This window comes from Poromitra crassiceps (genome assembly GCF_964638095.1).
Source record: "Poromitra crassiceps genome assembly, chromosome: 10".
Classification (NCBI taxonomy): Eukaryota; Metazoa; Chordata; class Actinopteri; order Beryciformes; family Melamphaidae; genus Poromitra; species Poromitra crassiceps.
In genome coordinates, this window is record NC_139631.1 from 38667900 (window position 1) to 38685321 (window position 17422).

The window sequence follows — 17422 nt, forward strand, 5'->3', positions numbered from 1 at the left end:
CTTCAGCCTGCCTGTGTGTGTGTCCAGGTCAGGACTGACTTTAGCCTGTCTGTCTGTGTGTCCAGGTTTCAGCCATGAAGTGCGGCCTGCTGCCTCTGTCCCACGAGGCTCTCCTGGTGGGCGACGTGAGTTACTACGACTACAACGGAGTCATGGAGGAGGAGGAGGACCGGGTGGAGCTGCAGAAGAGCCTGGGGCCCACATGCAAGGTAAGCCAGGGTTCCTACAGGTCCTTGAAAGTTTGTGAATTTGAGAGAGAAAAAAACCAAGGCCTTGAGACCGTTTTTGAAAATATAAACATAAATATACACGAGTCATTGAAATCGCTTGAATTTATATATTTTGTGCAAGAATAGAAATTTATTAAAAAAAAATTTTTTTTACGTTAGTAAATAGGCTACATCCCACTGTTTGCATGTCTCCCGCCATCTGCGCGTCCTTGCTTCACGTGTCACCTGACTCGAGACGCGGCGGCGGTCACGACTACAATCACTCATGCACGCCATGAGTGATTGTAGTCGATCGATGCAGGTTAAACAGCGGCAAGCAAGCAGTAAGAGAGTGATGAACCTCGATCTGTGTCTCAAACCATGCTGTGTTGCCTCCTTGAATTTGAGGGTCATTGAAGGTCATTGAAAAGTCATTGACGTTGACGTTTGAGAAGGTGTGGAGATACTGGTAAACCCAAACATTCCATGGGAAACAACAGGGCTAATATGAGACTCATGTGATGGCATGATACAGCATCGCTGCCTGCAGCTCCAGGGCTGTGGCGACTTTGAGCCACGTGCTCTTACAAAGGAGGCATTGTTGAAGCTGGTAATGGCTGGGTGCATTTGAAGATGATACCAAGATAAAGGTACAGTAAGTCCGTCTTTCTTCTCACTGATGAAGAGGCCATTCTCACAGACACACGTCTCAATAACCTACAGCTTACCGTCTCATTTTGGGGAAGTGAATGTAAACGAGCTGTACTGGTTGTGTTTTGGGGGAGGAGCTGAGAATGCAAATTCACTGTCCCAGAGAGGGAATCTGAAGTCCACCATGTGTCTCCCAGGTGTTGGTGCTGAGGAACCATGGCATCGTGGCCCTCGGGGAGTCTATGGAAGAGGCCTTCTACACCATCTACCACATCCAAGCTGCCTGCCAGATCCAGGTAGTACACACACACACACACACACACACACACACGCACGCACCCACGCACGCACACACACACACACACACACACACACACACACACACACACACACGCGCACACACACGCTTAGGGATTATCTCGCTTACATGTTTTTAAGTGTTACATTTTTATTTACAGCGTGTTCCATGTTGTGTTTGCGTGCACCACGCTGTACTGACAGCTGACTTGCTCGAGGCAAAACCCACTATTAAACTCACTTCTCACAGTGAGCTATTTTGTTAGGTGTGTGTGTGTGTGTGTGTGGTGGGGGGGGGGGGGGGGGGGCGGAGACAGTGCTGCCATAGCATGTGTGGGTGTTGCTGAGTGGGCAAGCGAGTTGCATACATAGATAATAGATGTGCACCAGTTTTACACCTGGCTGTTTCACTTTAATTCAGCACACTCACGACACACACATTCACTCTACAGTACTGTAGCATGCTGCACTAACAGTACTGTAGTGCAGCACTCTACAGTACTGTAGAGTGCTGCACTAACAGTACTGTAGTGCAGCACTCTACAGTACTGTAGCATGCTGCACTAACAGTACTGTAGTGCAGCACTCTACAGTACTGTAGCGTGCCAAAGACACACTGCATCCTGCTGTACCTACCCTAGCGTGTAGGGAAAAACCACTTGTGACTGGAAGGCTCTCTGTGTGAATACAAAGTCAAAGTCACACATGGGACATAAGCGATTTCATGCCCCATTCATTTCTCCATAGACGTTCAGAAAAATTCTTATTTTTATTTTTTACATCTTACTTTGACTTGGTCAAACCAAGCGACTCAGCTATATTTGGAATCAGCAGAGACCATAGAACATTTTACTCAGACCAAAACTAAAAAATTAAAACGGAAGGCTGCTTTTGGGGTTGGGGTTTGTCCGGGAGAAATGTTCTATGGTCTCTCCTTAGGTCCCATGCCAAACCCGGAAGAGGGTGTGACTTTGGCACTCTATCCCCAGACATCCTTAACCCGGAGGTTGATGAATAACCCCGGGGCGGGCAGTGTGACGCAGGCCGCTGCTGGAGAAGACCAGTGGTCTCAGTCAAACCTTCCTCTTGAATAACTAAAGAGCCAAAGAAAGAGCGCTGCCTGTGGTAAGCCTGTGTTGTTGTGCCAGGTGTCGGCGCTGTGCTGTGCCGGTGGTGAACAGAACCTGATTCTGCTGGACAGGACCGCCCACAGACCCAACCCGGCCGGCACCGTGGGCTGGGCCGGCTCCACCTTTGGGCCCCTTTGCAAGAGCCGTCTAGGGGAGCACGAGTTTGAAGCCCTCATGAGGACCCTGGACAACCTGGTAGGCAACAGGAGGAAAAACATACCATCTCTGTTTGAAGATGTCGTGGACCTTTTTCAGAAAAACAGTTCTTCTGTCTACAGAGTGTAGTAGTATTTTGCAACATTTCAACAGCTTATTAGTTGACGTGCAACAATGCAACTGCTTAACAGATGTTCAACAGATTAGTTGGACGTCAACGGGAAACAAACATAATCTGTTTGTTGAACCTCAACTAATACGCTGTTGAAACATCTACAGACAGAAGCCAAACAGCCGAATTGTTGAATGTCAGCTAATAATCTGTTGAAATGTTACAAATACTCTGTAGACTTTCTGTCGGCCGACTCTCCAAATAAATATAAAATAAAGATATAAAATAAATAAAGTGCTACAGAAAAATCCTTTTAGAGTTGATTGCACCACAGAGCGCCACAGGAAGTCATTGCTGCCTGTGGGCATCAAACTCTTTTAACTCCTCCCTCAGGGCATCAGACACTTTTAACTCCTCCCTCAGGGCATCAGACACTTTTAACTCCTCCCTCAGGGCATCAGGCACTTTTAACTCCTCCCTCAGGGCATCAGACACTTTTAACTCCTCCCTCAGGGCATCAGACACTTTTAACTCCTCCCTCAGGGCATCAGACACTTTTAACTCCTCCCTCAGGGCATCAGGCACTTTTAACTCCTCCCTCAGGGCATCAAACTCTTTTAACTCCTCCCTCAGGGCATCAGGCACTTTTAACTCCTCCCTCAGGGCATCAAACTCTTTTAACTCCTCCCTCAGGGCATCAGACACTTTTAACTCCTCCCTCAGGGCATCAGACACTTTTAACTCCTCCCTCAGGGCATCAGACACTTTTAACTCCTCCTTCAGGGCATCAGGCACTTTTAACTCCTCCCTCAGGGCATCAGGCACTTTTAACTCCTCCCTCAGGGCATCAGACACTTTTAACTCCTCCCTCAGGGCATCAGACACTTTTAACTCCTCCCTCAGGGCATCAGGCACTTTTAACTCCTCCCTCAGGGCATCAGACACTTTTAACTCCTCCCTCAGGGCATCAGACACTTTTAACTCCTCCCTCAGGGCATCAGGCACTTTTAACTCCTCCCTCAGGGCATCAGACACTTTTAACTCCTCCCTCAGGGCATCAGACACTTTTAACTCCTCCCTCAGGGCATCAGACACTTTTAACTCCTCCTTCAGGGCATCAGACACTTTTAACTCCTCCCTCAGGGCATCAGACACTTTTAACTCCTCCCTCAGGGCATCAGACACTTTTAACTCCTCCCTCAGGGCATCAAACTCTTTTAACTCCTCCCTCAGGGCATCAAACTCTTTTAACTCCTCCCTCAGGGCATCAGACACTTTTAACTCCTCCCTCAGGGCATCAAACTCTTTTAACTCCTCCTTCAGGGCATCAGACACTTTTAACTCCTCCCTCAGGGCATCAGACACTTTTAACTCCTCCCTCAGGGCATCAGACACTTTTAACTCCTCCCTCAGGGCATCAGACACTTTTAACTCCTCCCTCAGGGCATCAGACACTTTTAACTCCTCCCTCAGGGCATCAAACTCTTTTAACTCCTCCCTCAGGGCATCAGACACTTTTAACTCCTCCCTCAGGGCATCAGACACTTTTAACTCCTCCCTCAGGGCATCAGACACTTTTAACTCCTCCCTCAGGACATCAAACTCTTTTAACTCCTCCCTCAGGGCATCAGACACTTTTAACTCCTCCTTCAGGGCATCAGACACTTTTAACTCCTCCCTCAGGGCATCAGACACTTTTAACTCCTCCCTCAGGGCATCGGACACTTTTAACTCCTCCCTCAGGGCATCAGACACTTTTGAGTCAGTCAACTTTATAGCCATGGCTTCACTCCACCCGTCTACATAGGACAAAAATAAAATAAAACACCAACACACTTAATGTATATCTGATTGTGCAATAAAACCCAATGCTAAATACTGTAATTTGTGCAATAATCATCTATCCACACTGTTACTTAATGTTCTTTTACTGACTGGACCTAATGCACCTTACTGTTTATTGTTGTTGTTATTGTTATTATTATTATTATTATTATTATTATTATTACTATTACTACTATTAATATTATTACTACTATCACTCATGCTGCTGTATATAAGATCATATTATGTACCTCTCATATTCACTTCTACTCAGTGGTACTGCACAAGGATTGTAGGAGGAGGCACACATTGGTGACACTTTGGTGTATATACTGTAGGCTTCTGTTCTATTCTATTTTGTATTGTTCTTGTTTGTTGGTTATTCTATGCTTCTGATTCTTCCCTACCTGAGTGTGACCCACTGTAGCATGACCTAATTTCCCCCCCGGGCATCAATAAAGTGATTCTGATTCTGAACTGTGAAAAGACGTCTTGCAGCCGAGTCACAGTCACCTACAAGTCTCTCTGTGTTGTGTGGGCAGGGCTACCGCACCGGCTACGCCTACCGCTTCCCCGTGCTGCAGGAGCGCTCGCGGATGCGGAGGGAGGTGGAGGTCCCTGCCACCGTCACAGGCTTCCACCAGTGGGACGAGGACGGAGGCCACCCGGCTCTCAGGCAGCACCCGTTCGCTCAGCGCCAGCAGCAGGAGAGGACCCGCTGGCTGAACACCCCCAACACCTACCAGAAGGTCAACAAGGAGCAGAACAGTCCTGGACACCAGCGCACCTCCGTGAGTGCTCAATGCTAGCGACCCTCCATCCGGCAAAAACACACACAAAAAATGCTACAACAGAGAAGCAAGTCGATCATGGGGGTCCAGCACTTTTCCCCCCACACACTGTCTGGAGTTTCTTCCTTCTCTTGTGCTCAACTGTCATTGGCTGTTGGTGTTGTCTGTTTAGATTTGATCGACCAGCTCCCACTACAGGAGGACATCAAGCCTTTTACAAAATTCAAGTCACAAAAATCAAAACATGTTTAGAATAATTTCTATGGTCCCGACTGGACTGGACTTAAGTCCTGTATCCCACATGTGTGCCACGTGTGCCCCAACCAGCACAGCCTGGGTCAGATCTTGAGAATTAGTTGTGATGGTAAAAATGTGGCTCTAATCGGCCTGAAAGACACACAGTGTGTCCCCAGCCTAAGGAAGGAGGGATGGATGGATGGGACAGTGTTGGACATAGTGTGTCCCCAGCCTAAGGAAGGAGGGGTGGATGGGACAGTGTTGGACATAGTGTGTCCCCAGCCTAAGGAAGGAGGGGTGGATGGGACAGTGTTGGACATAGTGTGTCCCCAGCCTGAGGAAGGAGGGGTGGATGGGACAGTGTTGGACATAGTGTGTCCCCAGCCTAAGGAAGGAGGGGTGGATGGGACAGTGTTGGACATAGTGTGTCCCCAGCCTGAGGAAGGAGGGGTGGGTGGATGGGACAGTGTTGGACATAGTGTGTCCCCAGCCTAAGGAAGGAGGGGTGGATGGGACAGTGTTGGACATAGTGTGTCCCCAGCCTAAGGAAGGAGGGGTGGATGGGACAGTGTTGGACATAGTGTGTCCCCAGCCTAAGGAAGGAGGGGTGGATGGGACAGTGTTGGACATAGTGTGTCCCCAGCCTAAGGAAGGAGGGGTGGATGGGACAGTGTTGGACATAGTGTGTCCCCAGCCTAAGGAAGGAGGGGTGGGTGGGACAGTGTTGGGAGGGATGCAGAGAGACACATCATGAGGAAGGAGCTAGAGAAGGGAGGGATGGACACGAGGGGTAGGGGTGACATTTCAGAGGGGCTTGGGGCTGAGTTAGGGCTGAGGGAGGGACCACAGCAGACAGGGGGGAGACTAGAGCAGTGTCAAATTGTCACATTTTCTGTCTCTGAAATTGCATAGAATTTACACTTAAAGGAACAGTTCACCCAAAAAAATGAAAAGTCTCATCATCATCTCACCCTCCCCTCATGCCAGTTGAAACACAGGTGAGGTTTGTCCGTATAACACACAGGGAGGCTGCCAGCACACCTGGAGAGAAAGACAGTCACCATTGACTTCAGTTGTACTGTACTGAAGTCAATGGTGACTTTAACAGGCATGAGGGTGGCTGAGTGAGTACATGATGAGAGCATTTAGATTTTTTTTTTTTTTTTTTTGGGGGGGGGTGAACTGCTCCTTTAACTTTTAAAATTGGCATTACATTTTCTGTGCATTCAAGAATTTAACCCTTTTTCATCAAGATCATTCATATTGCATGATGAAACCAAGGCGCCCTGGGTTTCATTCAGAAGGTAAATCAGCGTTTTCCCATCTGATCCGTGAAGGCTGATGTCCGCTCTCTTTTGTCTCTGCGAAGCTTGGTAAAGCTAACGGAGCGTTTGTTATGTGCCACTGCCAGAACCTCAGGGGAGGAGCCAGCAGAGCTGCAGCGACACGAGTCCCTTTTGAGACGAAAACAATACGAAAGACCCCGGTCCTTTACATCAGGGGGGAGGAGACTTAGCTCTCCCTCTGGGTCTCTCTCCTCCCCTGTCCCTCCCACTCACCCTCCTCCCTGTCCTGTTCTCTGCATTGCAGGGGAAAGCCTAGTGCTGAGCGGTGACCACTGCAGTGCAGAGTGCGCCCTCTGGTGGCACACGATGCTACATGTTATGAAAACTCCATCGCTTGGTCGATTGGTGATACCCATACTGAAAATGGACAGCATTTCTGAAATGTAATATTGCAGTCAATGCTGCAAAAACAGCCAATCCTCATTCCTCACTCCTCAGATGCCCCATAATGCACTTTGTTTAAGAGATTTGTTCTGAAATGAGATAATATGACACCATCATGTACAAAATTGATAGAAAACACAAGATGCTACTTTTTAAAGGATACATGTGGCTGGCTACATGATAACACTTTCACTGAGCAGATCCTCTATATATGTTGGACATATTCAGTGATACAAATGGATAGATATTGTTTTGGAAATGAGTTTCCAACGTTGGCTCTCTGTCCCTCAGTGGCTGAAGGCAGAGGAGATGACGCAGGCTGGCAGCACGTCCATCAAGATGGAGAACCCAAACCAGTTTGTTCCCCTGTTCACCAATCCTAAAGAGGTGCTGGAGACACGAAACAAGGTAGACCTTCTTCCATGGCTCCTTGTCGTCATCCCTCTCTCCCACAAATCCTGCAGTCGTCCTCTCGCATACGATCGAATGAATCAGAAATCTTAAACGGGCAATTTGAAAGCTCTTTCAGATATATACATTCACTGTGTTTTCAGATCCGGCAGCAGAATCGGCAGGACATGAAGACGGCAGGACCGCAGTCGCAAGTCCTCGCCAGCGTCATAACAGATGAGAGTCCACCGGTAAACATTACCCCCCCGCTTGTGTCTCTGTTTGTGTCCTTTGTCGGAGAAACCTTGGACAAATCCACATGACTAATAGGGCTGTGAATCTTCACTGGCCTCACAGTTCGATTCGATTACGATTAATCTGTCTTCGATTCCACGATGCATCACGATGCATCTCGATACAGCTCAAAGTATCGCAGCTCCAAGTATCAAATCCTCAATTTTCTATATTATTACTGCACATGGCTACTTTTTCATCAATTCATACAAGCAGTCAGATAAATATCAAGTCCCTTTTTTACTTAGAAAGTGCTTTAAAATCTGAATGTCAACAGAAATTTTAACATAAACGATTCGATTTGATTAATCGAATAAACGATTAATTTTGACACCCCTAATGACTAAGAGACAGTGGTGGAAGAAGTACTCTGATCCTACTAAATACCAATACAGCAATGTACAGGTTGGAAACCACTGGTTTCACCTTTAAGAATGTGTTGTTGTATTTTAAAAGCTTGTTATATTATCTATTGTATAAAATCTTCATCTGAAAAGTGAGTAAAGCTGTCAAATAAATGTAGCGGAGTAAAAAGTACAATATTGCCCTCTGAACGGTAGTATAAAGTAGTGTATTTAAGTACAGTACTTGAGTAAATGTGCTTAGTTACTTTCCACCAATGCTAAGAGATGAATAATAAAATAAAATAAAATGAAATCCTGCTTGTGCTTCAGTCTCCAGTCAACCCGCCCGAACTGCCACCAGAGCCAGAGCCTCCCAACCCCTTTAACGAGCTGACAGACCAGGCGCTGGAGGAGTACCGCAAGGAGGTGCAGAGGAAGCAGGATGAAGGGACCAACGGTACGGTGAATCTAGCTCACCGCACATCCTGCTACATGTTAACTATATCTATAAAGATGCATCATTTCTCAACCAAGTCATGGTAGGTATGGTTGAGAAACTATACATACCACGTACATAATATGTATGTGTATATGTCTATGTATGTTTTAGTTCTAAGCGTAGAACTTTTGATTGGCTAAAAATTCTTTGATTGTTTGTTCTTTGAGAACGATATGAGAATATACAGGAGTTCTCTAATATGGGAGGGAATACAGTCATTCTATTTAGTAAGATGCCTTGCAGCATGATGTCACATGGGTTCCAGTCATGGAATGACGTAACTTTTTAGTACCTGTTTGAAGAGGCCTCACACCCACACCATGAAGCTGCTTTGTTCCATGAATCAGGTCTCACGCAGGCGTGTGTTCTTCAAGTGCAACTTTTTGACTCTGAAAAAGGCGACGATGGGGCGACGTTACGGTCTCCCTTCGTCCCCGCTCGTCACTTCAAGTGTGCGCCGTGTGTCTAGCCATTAGTCTATGGCAGGAGTTCCCAAACTTTCTCATCTTCAGACTCAAAAGACCCAAAAGATACAATGTAGAAGGAATCTCTTGCGCTACTGCCCCTCCACAAGAGGAGATCGGTGCTCTCAGACGAGGACAGAATACTGGAAAGGTAGAGGTGACTGGAGCACACAAAATCACTGGCAAACAAATTTAAATAAGGTACCTTATTAAAATATACATTTTGTTTCTCCCTGGGACCCAATCTCACAAAAAAGTTGTCAGTTGCCATGACGACCAGTTGGCGACCCACCCCGCCCACGGGTCTGCGACCCAAATTGGGTCCGGACCCATAGTTTGGGTCTATGGGAGGACTGTTCATGGACTGTTCAAACCATGCCCTCTTTGAACTGACTGCAGTACTCTTTCATACATTGTACTACAAACACCATTCAAACTTTAAACGGGTCACCACTTATAGTACTTTATCACTTTCATTCAGCTGTTTGATATCTTTTGTACTTTTTGAGAAATCGCAGTTTAGCTTTTATACTCGTCCCCCCAACCTTTATAATGGGAGTCTATGGAGCTGACTTCAAGTGAGTTAATGATATGTTTTGAACTCGGGAACCCATGTGACAAGGCATCTATAGCCACAGTATTCTAGAGGAGTCATCCTAGCTGTAAAGGCGGCTTGAAGGTATACTATGCAACTCTTTCATTAAAAACATATTTTATCCTTATGGAAAACGTTTCCCCTCAAAAACATCAATTTTCACGCACACAATACTGCGGCAGTGTGTTTATGGACAGACGCTGCCCCCTGCCTGATTTTGGTGCAGTTTACATTTGTTTGGCCCTGCCCGGGACGTTTTCAGGCGGGGGCATTGTAGAGCTCCCACGTGGGGGTCCAGCCAATAGCATCGCTCACAGGGCAACAGCCCAGCCAATAGCGTGGCTGAGATGTTCTGAGAGGGATCATCTCAGCGCGGACTAAACAAGGAAGTGCAGCACCTTTGCAGAACACTCAGCTGTTTGGAGATAATATCTCCGTGGTTTGAAGGTAGGTGTGTGTTTAGTTGTGCCTTCATAACATAACCGCTGTGAAACTATCCGAAAAAAAAACTTTTAATAATTAATTTTTTTACGGTCTGCCCTATTGTCAAGCTCACTCGACCACATCAACACAGGACACAATGTAAACAATGTCTAACCACGAAAATACACACATGGGGCTGCGTCTGTCCACATAAACACACTGCCACAGTATTGTGTGCGCAAAGATTTATGTTTTTGAGGGGAAACTTTTCAAAGGATCAAATCTGATGGTAAACCTTTAACAACACACTACCGCCACTGTCAATTTAAATGTGTCTCACACTTTCTGGTAACTAACCCTCTTCGTCTGGTCAACATTTTTAACATCAATATATCCCTGTCAAATGAATGTGATAGCTTGGTATAATGACCGTAAATAAACAAGACCATGATCAATTTTCGACATTTTTGTCAACCCAGGTTGTGCTTCCTGTCAGGAGATAAACCCAGGTTGTGCTTCCTGTCAGGAGCCAGGTTGTGCTTCCTGTCAGGAGATAAACCCAGGTTGTGCTTCCTGTCAGGAGCCAGGTTGTGCTTCCTGTCAGGAGATAAACCCAGGTTGTGCTTCCTGTCAGGAGCCAGGTTGTGCTTCCTGTCAGGAGATAAACCCAGGTTGTGCTTCCTGTCAGGAGCCAGGTTGTGCTTCCTGTCAGGAGATAAACCCAGGTTGTGCTTCCTGTCAGGAGCCAGGTTGTGCTTCCTGTCAGGAGATAAACCCAGGTTGTGCTTCCTGTCAGGAGGTAAACCCAGGTTGTGCTTCCTGTCAGGAGCCAGGTTGTGCTTCCTGTCAGGAGGTAAACCCAGGTTGTGCTTCCTGTCAGGAGGTAAACCCAGGTTGTGCTTCGTGTCAGGAGGTAAACCCAGGTTGTGCTTCGTGTCGGGAGGTAAACCCAGGTTGTGCTTCGTGTCAGGAGGTAAACCCAGGTTGTGCTTCCTGTCAGGAGGTAAACCCAGGTTGTGCTTCCTGTCAGGAGGTAAACCCAGGTTGTGCTTCCTGTCAGGAGGTAAACCCAGGTTGTGCTTCCTGTCAGGAGCCAGGTTGTGCTTCCTGTCAGGAGGTAAACCCAGGTTGTGCTTCCTGTCAGGAGGTAAACCCAGGTTGTGCTTCGTGTCGGGAGGTAAACCCAGGTTGTGCTTCCTGTCAGGAGGTAAACCCAGGTTGTGCTTCCTGTCAGGAGGTAAACCCAGGTTGTGCTTCGTGTCGGGAGCGGCCTCGTTCTCTGTGGACGCTTGACCTTGTGTAACATCATGTAACATGTGATGTAATATAGAGGCTGCTCATCGTCTCGTCAGTGGTCTTATTTGTTTCTGGTAATTATACTGATGTTTCAAAATAAATGTGTTAATGATTTACTGATGTTAAATTCACTTAACACATTGAGTGCCAGCCATTTTTTCAATCCTGTAGGTAAGTTGTGCCAGGTTTTTTTTTGAGGATTCTGGCTCATTTTACAAGAGCCGAGGATTATTTTCTGTTAAGAATTCGTGAACACCAATCATCTAAAAATAACTAATAGAATGTGTGCTTTCTCTGTCTAAAAGAGTTAGTTTGCAGAGTTAGTAGTTATGTAGATATTAGCCGTTGAGTACAGCATGGTTTCAGAGATTTTCAGAGAGTTTGGAGATAAATGGATTTTTAGAACCACCTCACGTGCCTGTGATTATGGGTGCCCTTGTCTCCCACTCTGTGCGCTCTCTCTCTCTCTCTCTCTCTCTCTCTCTCTGAGAGGAGAGAGAGAGAGGGAGAGAGCGAGAGGGAGAGTTGCTTCAACTCCTCCCTCCGTGGGCGTTCTTCTTGGCTGCAGCGGCCGTCACAAGCTTGTCACCAGTCTCAGTGCTTTGCTGCTGTCCTGTGCCTGTGGCTGCGCGGCCGCTGTTTGAGGAAGTCGGGATGGACTCGCTCGCTTCTTGGAGTTTTGGTTGAGAGAAGCTTTTGCGATTCTGGTCATATTTATGCTGCGTGTTTCAAAGTGTGTTCCACCTGTAATCTATTATGTAAATTTGCAATCCCGCATCGCCAGCAATCAGCGCGAAAACGAAAGCGTTTTCCCCCATCCATTTTCATGAGAATGGCTGGGGTGAGAATGGCGTGACAAGTTAAAAAAATGCTTGCCTTCCTCTAGTCAGGAGAGCACTGTCGCCACTTAGTGGTCGGTAAAATAGATTATACACATTCTCTTGCTCCAATAGTGATCTCGAAGATGTAAAAGGGGTTGATTGATGTCCCACCGTCAAAAAAAAAAAATGTTTATGTAAGACGAGATATCTCGGCTCTGGCACTCAAGCGTTGGATTATGTAAGACGAGATATCTCGGCTCTGGCACTCAACGTGTTAATCACTCAATCCTACTTCATTTGTGACTGTTGTGTAATGTTGGCTCACTTGTCTCGACCTCACAAATCCAACTCCCTGCATAGCTAAATGGCTTTGTTTTAGGCCACACACTGTCCCTCACTGTACGTCTGCTTTGCATTTGTGTCTATGTGTGTGTGTGTGTGTGTGCGCGTGTGTGCGTGCGTGTGTGTGTGTGTGTGTAGGGGAGGAGGTGGCAAATGACGAGGAGTCTCCTCCTGCTACCTCCCCCACAAAGGAGCCTCCTCCCCCCAGCAGCAGCCCCCCTCTCTCAGGTGAGGCCTGGTGGTGCTCGAGCTCTGACACTCTGCCCTGCTTGCCTTGCACAGCGGCCGTCCCACCGGCAGCCTGCTTTAAGTGTCACGCCTGGGACACACAGGCTGGCCGTGTGCCGGTCCAGTCCCTTCTTTTTCATTTCGGGGCCCATATGAACAGGTTAGAGCTGCCACACGGCCTGCCTGAGCTGCCACACGGCCTGCCTCAGCTGCCACACAGCCTGCCTCAGCTGCCACACGGCCTGCCTGAGCTGCCACACGGCCTGCCTCAGCTGCCACACGGCCTGCCTGAGCTGCCACACGGCCTGCCTCAGCTGCCACACAGCCTGCCTCAGCTGCCACACGGCCTGCCTGAGCTGCCACACGGCCTGCCTCAGCTGCCACACGGCCTGCCTCAGCTGCCACACGGCCTGCCTGAGCTGCCACACGGCCTGCCTGAGCTGCCACACGGCCTGCCTGCTGGGGCTGGGGCTCATCTAGAGCAGTGGTTCACAACACTGGTCTAGCCCCAGTCATTGATCCACATCACTGATGATGTCACAGTGGGATTTAGGACATGCCGGATGATGTCACAGTGGGATTTATGACATCACGGATGATGTCACAGTAGGATTTATGACATCACAGTGGGACAATCACAGTGGGACAGAGAAACAGACAGAGCCCCAGCTCCCATTGATATACTGATGATGATATTAATTGAACTGTATGAAATACCAACAAAAAAAAAGGCATACTTTTCTTGAATAAAAAAAAGATTTATACTGCATGGAAAAAACTGCATGGGTTTTAACAAAAAAAAAATCAAACAAACAAACAGCCATGCACACGTAGACACAGGCTGTGTGTCAGTTCAGTCATGCACAGGCAGACAGGCTGTGTGTCAGTTGCGTCACGCACAGGCAGACACAGGCTGTGTGTCAGTTGCGTCTCACACAGGTAGACTTGCAGGCTGTTTTCAGTTCAGTCACACACAGGCAGACAGGCTGTGTGTCAGTTGCCTCACACACAGGTAGACAGGCTGTGTGTCAGTTGCGTCACACACAGGTAGACACAGGCTGTGTTTTCAGTTCAGTCACACACAGGCAGACACAGGCTGTGTGTCAGTTCAGTCATGCACAGGCAGACACAGGCTGTGTGTCAGTTCAGTCACACACAGGCAGACACAGGCTGTGTGTCAGTTCAGTCACACACAGGCAGACACAGCCTGTGTGTCAGTTCAGTCACACACAGGTAGACACAGGCTGTGTGTCAGTTCAGTCACGCACAGGCAGACACAGGCTGTGTGTCCTGGGCGTTACATGGACACACATGTGACTTCTCATGCTTCAGATGGTCTGACAAGCCTGTTACTCCTCTCCACCTACACAGCAGTTGACTTCTGATCAGTTTAAACGATTTGGCAATTTGCTGTATACATAGATTCTATTGGGAGACATTCACACCAAAAGCGTTTTTTTCAGTCAGAACGCTATGAAAATCATGTTGAGAGCGCTTCCATTCCCGCGCTTCCATTCCCCTCCAGTCGCGTGCAGTACAGATCGGCACACAACGACCACAAGGACGGTAGCCAGCTGGTTTTGTCTGTTTGATGTTGTTCACCGTCAACACGAAAGCCAGATTATTGCCAATTCTGGCAGCAGCCGAGGGTGAAAATCCCTCGGGAGGAGAGAAGGTAGGAGGAGTGAAAAAGACGATCAGGGCGCTTTTCCCTCTAATGTTCCACTTTTTTCAGCTTTAAAACGCCCACAGCGCTCCTCCAAAAACAACAGACGCCACCAGCGCTGAAACGCCAGGTGCGTTCATTAAAAGAGGAGCACGTCTAGCGCGTCCTTACATAGAGAATGAATTGCAGAAAGACGCTGGCAGCTCCAAAAATGCTTTTGGTCTGAATGTCCCCTTAGACGTAAAATGCAAGTTTGTTTAATTTGTTGTGTATTAATGATACAAATAAAAGCTATCTCCATAATACATTTAAAATCCATAGTTAGCTGTGATCACAACAGGCAATTGTTTTTTTGTTTTTTGTTTTTTTAATTCCACAAAGAATTCCATCTAGGGTCTGACCAGTTTTTGAAGGCCATTTCTCTATTTCAGATATTGATAGCCAGTATTTTGTGCCAATATTCAGCATCTTTCAATTTGAATTGTAACTTTTTTAAAGGTAAGATATGATATGGTGGAGTAAGTATGGATGTCAGGTTTCAATGGTGTCTGTGGTGTAGTTGCTGTTTGATGTGCACTTGCTACATTTCCCTTTGCAGGGAAATCCATCTGTCTCCACACCCACTGTCTGTACCTGTCTGTGTGTGTCTGTACCTGTGTGTGTGTCTGTACCTGTGTGTGTGTGTGTGTGTGTGTGTGTCTGTACCTGACTGTGTGTGTCTGTACCTCTCTGTGTATCTGTACCTGTGTGTGTGTCTACCTCTGTCTGTGTGTGTCTGTACCTCTGTGTGTGTGTGTGTGTGTGTGTGTGTGTGTGTGTGTGTGTGTGTGTGTGTGTGTGTGTGTGTGTGTGTGTGTGTGTGTGTGTCTGTACCTCTGTGTGTGTGTGTGTGTGTGTGTGTGTGTGTGTGTGTGTGTGTGTGTACCTCTCTGTCCGTGTCCTTTTCTTCTGTGTTCCTCCACACTGATTCATAGGGCACTCCTCTGGTGCTAAGGTCTTGTCTCCCTAGTAAGTAAGTACAGAGAAACAGTAAGACGACCCACTTCTCATTACAGTGATAATCTCAAAGCTTTGCATGTAAATAAATGTCTGTTAAGTCACTATCTATCGCCAACTGAGTTAATATACTGGTGATTGAGCCTATGGCCCATTGATGGAAGTGCCTTTGCATTTTCAGTATTTCAGCATTTATGTCTGTGGTGACAGATGATGCAACATTTGTTTGGATCCCACCTGCAATTACCACTCATCACCATAGGTGTCGCCAAAGAGAACAAAATGGAAATCTTCGAGATTATCACTTTAAGCAAGCATGTTCGACACAAATGCATTGACTTGTCTGGAGTGCAGCTTTGTACAGTAGCTCCGCCCCGATCGGCATGTTCTGTCCGATCACTGGGAGTGTGTCTATGTTCCCTCAGCCCTATGTTCCCTCAGTCCTATGTTCCCTCAGATCAGTACCGAACATGAATATTTCTTTTCCCAGGATGGTGAAGGCATGACCCGCCCTACTCTGCCTCTGATCAGCTTACCCTGATACTTTATCTGAACCTTAACCAATCATCACTCCCCATGCCTAAACCTAACCAATCATCACTCTGCATGCCTAAACCTAACCGGTCATCACTCCCCATGCTTAAACCTATCACCAATCATTGCTCCTGATGCCTACACCTAACCAATCATCACTCCCCATGCCTAAACCTAACCAATCATCATTCCCCATGTCTAAACCTAACCATTCATCACTCTCCATGCCTAAACCTAACCAATCATCATTCCCCATGTCTAAACCTAACCATTCATCACTCTCCATGCCTAAACCTAACCAATCATCACTCCCCATGCCTAAACCTATCACCAATCACCACTCCGCATGCCTAAACCTAACCAATCATCACTCCCCATGCCTAAACCTAACCAATAGTCACTCCCCATGCCTAAACCCAACCAATCATCACTCCCCATGCCTAAACCCAACCAATCATCACTCCCCATGCCTAAACCTAACCAATCATCACTCCCCATGCCTAAACCTAACCAGTCATCACTCCCCATGCCTAAACCTAACCAATCATCACTCCCCATGCCTAAACCCAACCAATCATCACTCCCCATGCCTAAACCCAACCAACATCACTCCCCCATGCCTAAACCCAACCAATCATCGCTCCCCATACCTAAACCTAACCAATCATCACTCCCCCATGCCTAAACCCAACCAATCATCACTCCCCCATGCCTAAACCCAACCAATCATCACTCCCCATGCCTAAACCTAACCAATCATCACTCCCCATGCCTAAACCTAACCAATCATCACTCCCCATGCCTAAACCCAACCAATCATCACTCCCCATGCCTAAACCCAACCAATCATCACTCCCCATGCCTAAACCTAACCAATCATCACTCCCCATGCCTAAACCTAACCAGTCATCACTCCCCATGCCTAAACCTAACCAATCATCACTCCCCATGCCTAAACCTAACCAATCATCACTCCCCATGCCTAAACCCAACCAATCATCACTCCCCATGCCTAAACCCAACCAATCATCACTCCCCATGCCTAAACCTAACCAATCATCACTCCCCATGCCTAAACCTAACCAGTCATCACTCCCCATGCCTAAACCCAACCAATCATCACTCCCCCATGCCTAAACCCAACCAATCATCACTCCCCATGCCTAAACCTAACCAATCATCACTCCCCATGCCTAAACCCAACCAATCATCACTCCCCATGCCTAAACCCAACCAATCATCACTCCCAATGCCTAAACCGAACCAATCATCACTCCCCCATGCCTAAACCCAACCAATCATCACTCCCCATGCCTAAACCTAACCAATCATTGCTCCCCATACCTAGACCTAACCCAATCAGAGGCAGAGTATATAGGGTGGGTCATGCCTT

At 47.3% G+C, this 17422-nt stretch overlaps 1 protein-coding gene across 4 annotated transcripts in view; it reads left to right on the forward strand.

The window, feature by feature from the left end:
* Window positions 1–17422, forward strand: part of add2 (adducin 2 (beta)) — a gene marked incomplete at both ends in the record, with an annotated part of 35725 nt that overhangs the window by 17098 nt on the left and 1205 nt on the right. Inside the window, 8 exons of one of the 4 annotated variants that reach the window (XM_083644194.1) lie at window positions 66–209; window positions 1058–1156; window positions 2306–2482; window positions 4922–5170; window positions 7429–7545; window positions 7692–7778; window positions 8496–8627; window positions 12767–12833. In XM_083644194.1, coding sequence (XP_083500320.1) covers window positions 66–209; window positions 1058–1156; window positions 2306–2482; window positions 4922–5170; window positions 7429–7545; window positions 7692–7778; window positions 8496–8627; window positions 12767–12833 — 1072 coding nt within the window. Of the gene's footprint in view, window positions 1–65; window positions 210–1057; window positions 1157–2305; window positions 2483–4921; window positions 5171–7428; window positions 7546–7691; window positions 7779–8495; window positions 8628–12743; window positions 12834–17422 lie in introns of all 4 variants that reach the window. The other 3 variants (XM_083644193.1, XM_083644196.1, XM_083644195.1) reach the window with 3 other exon arrangements.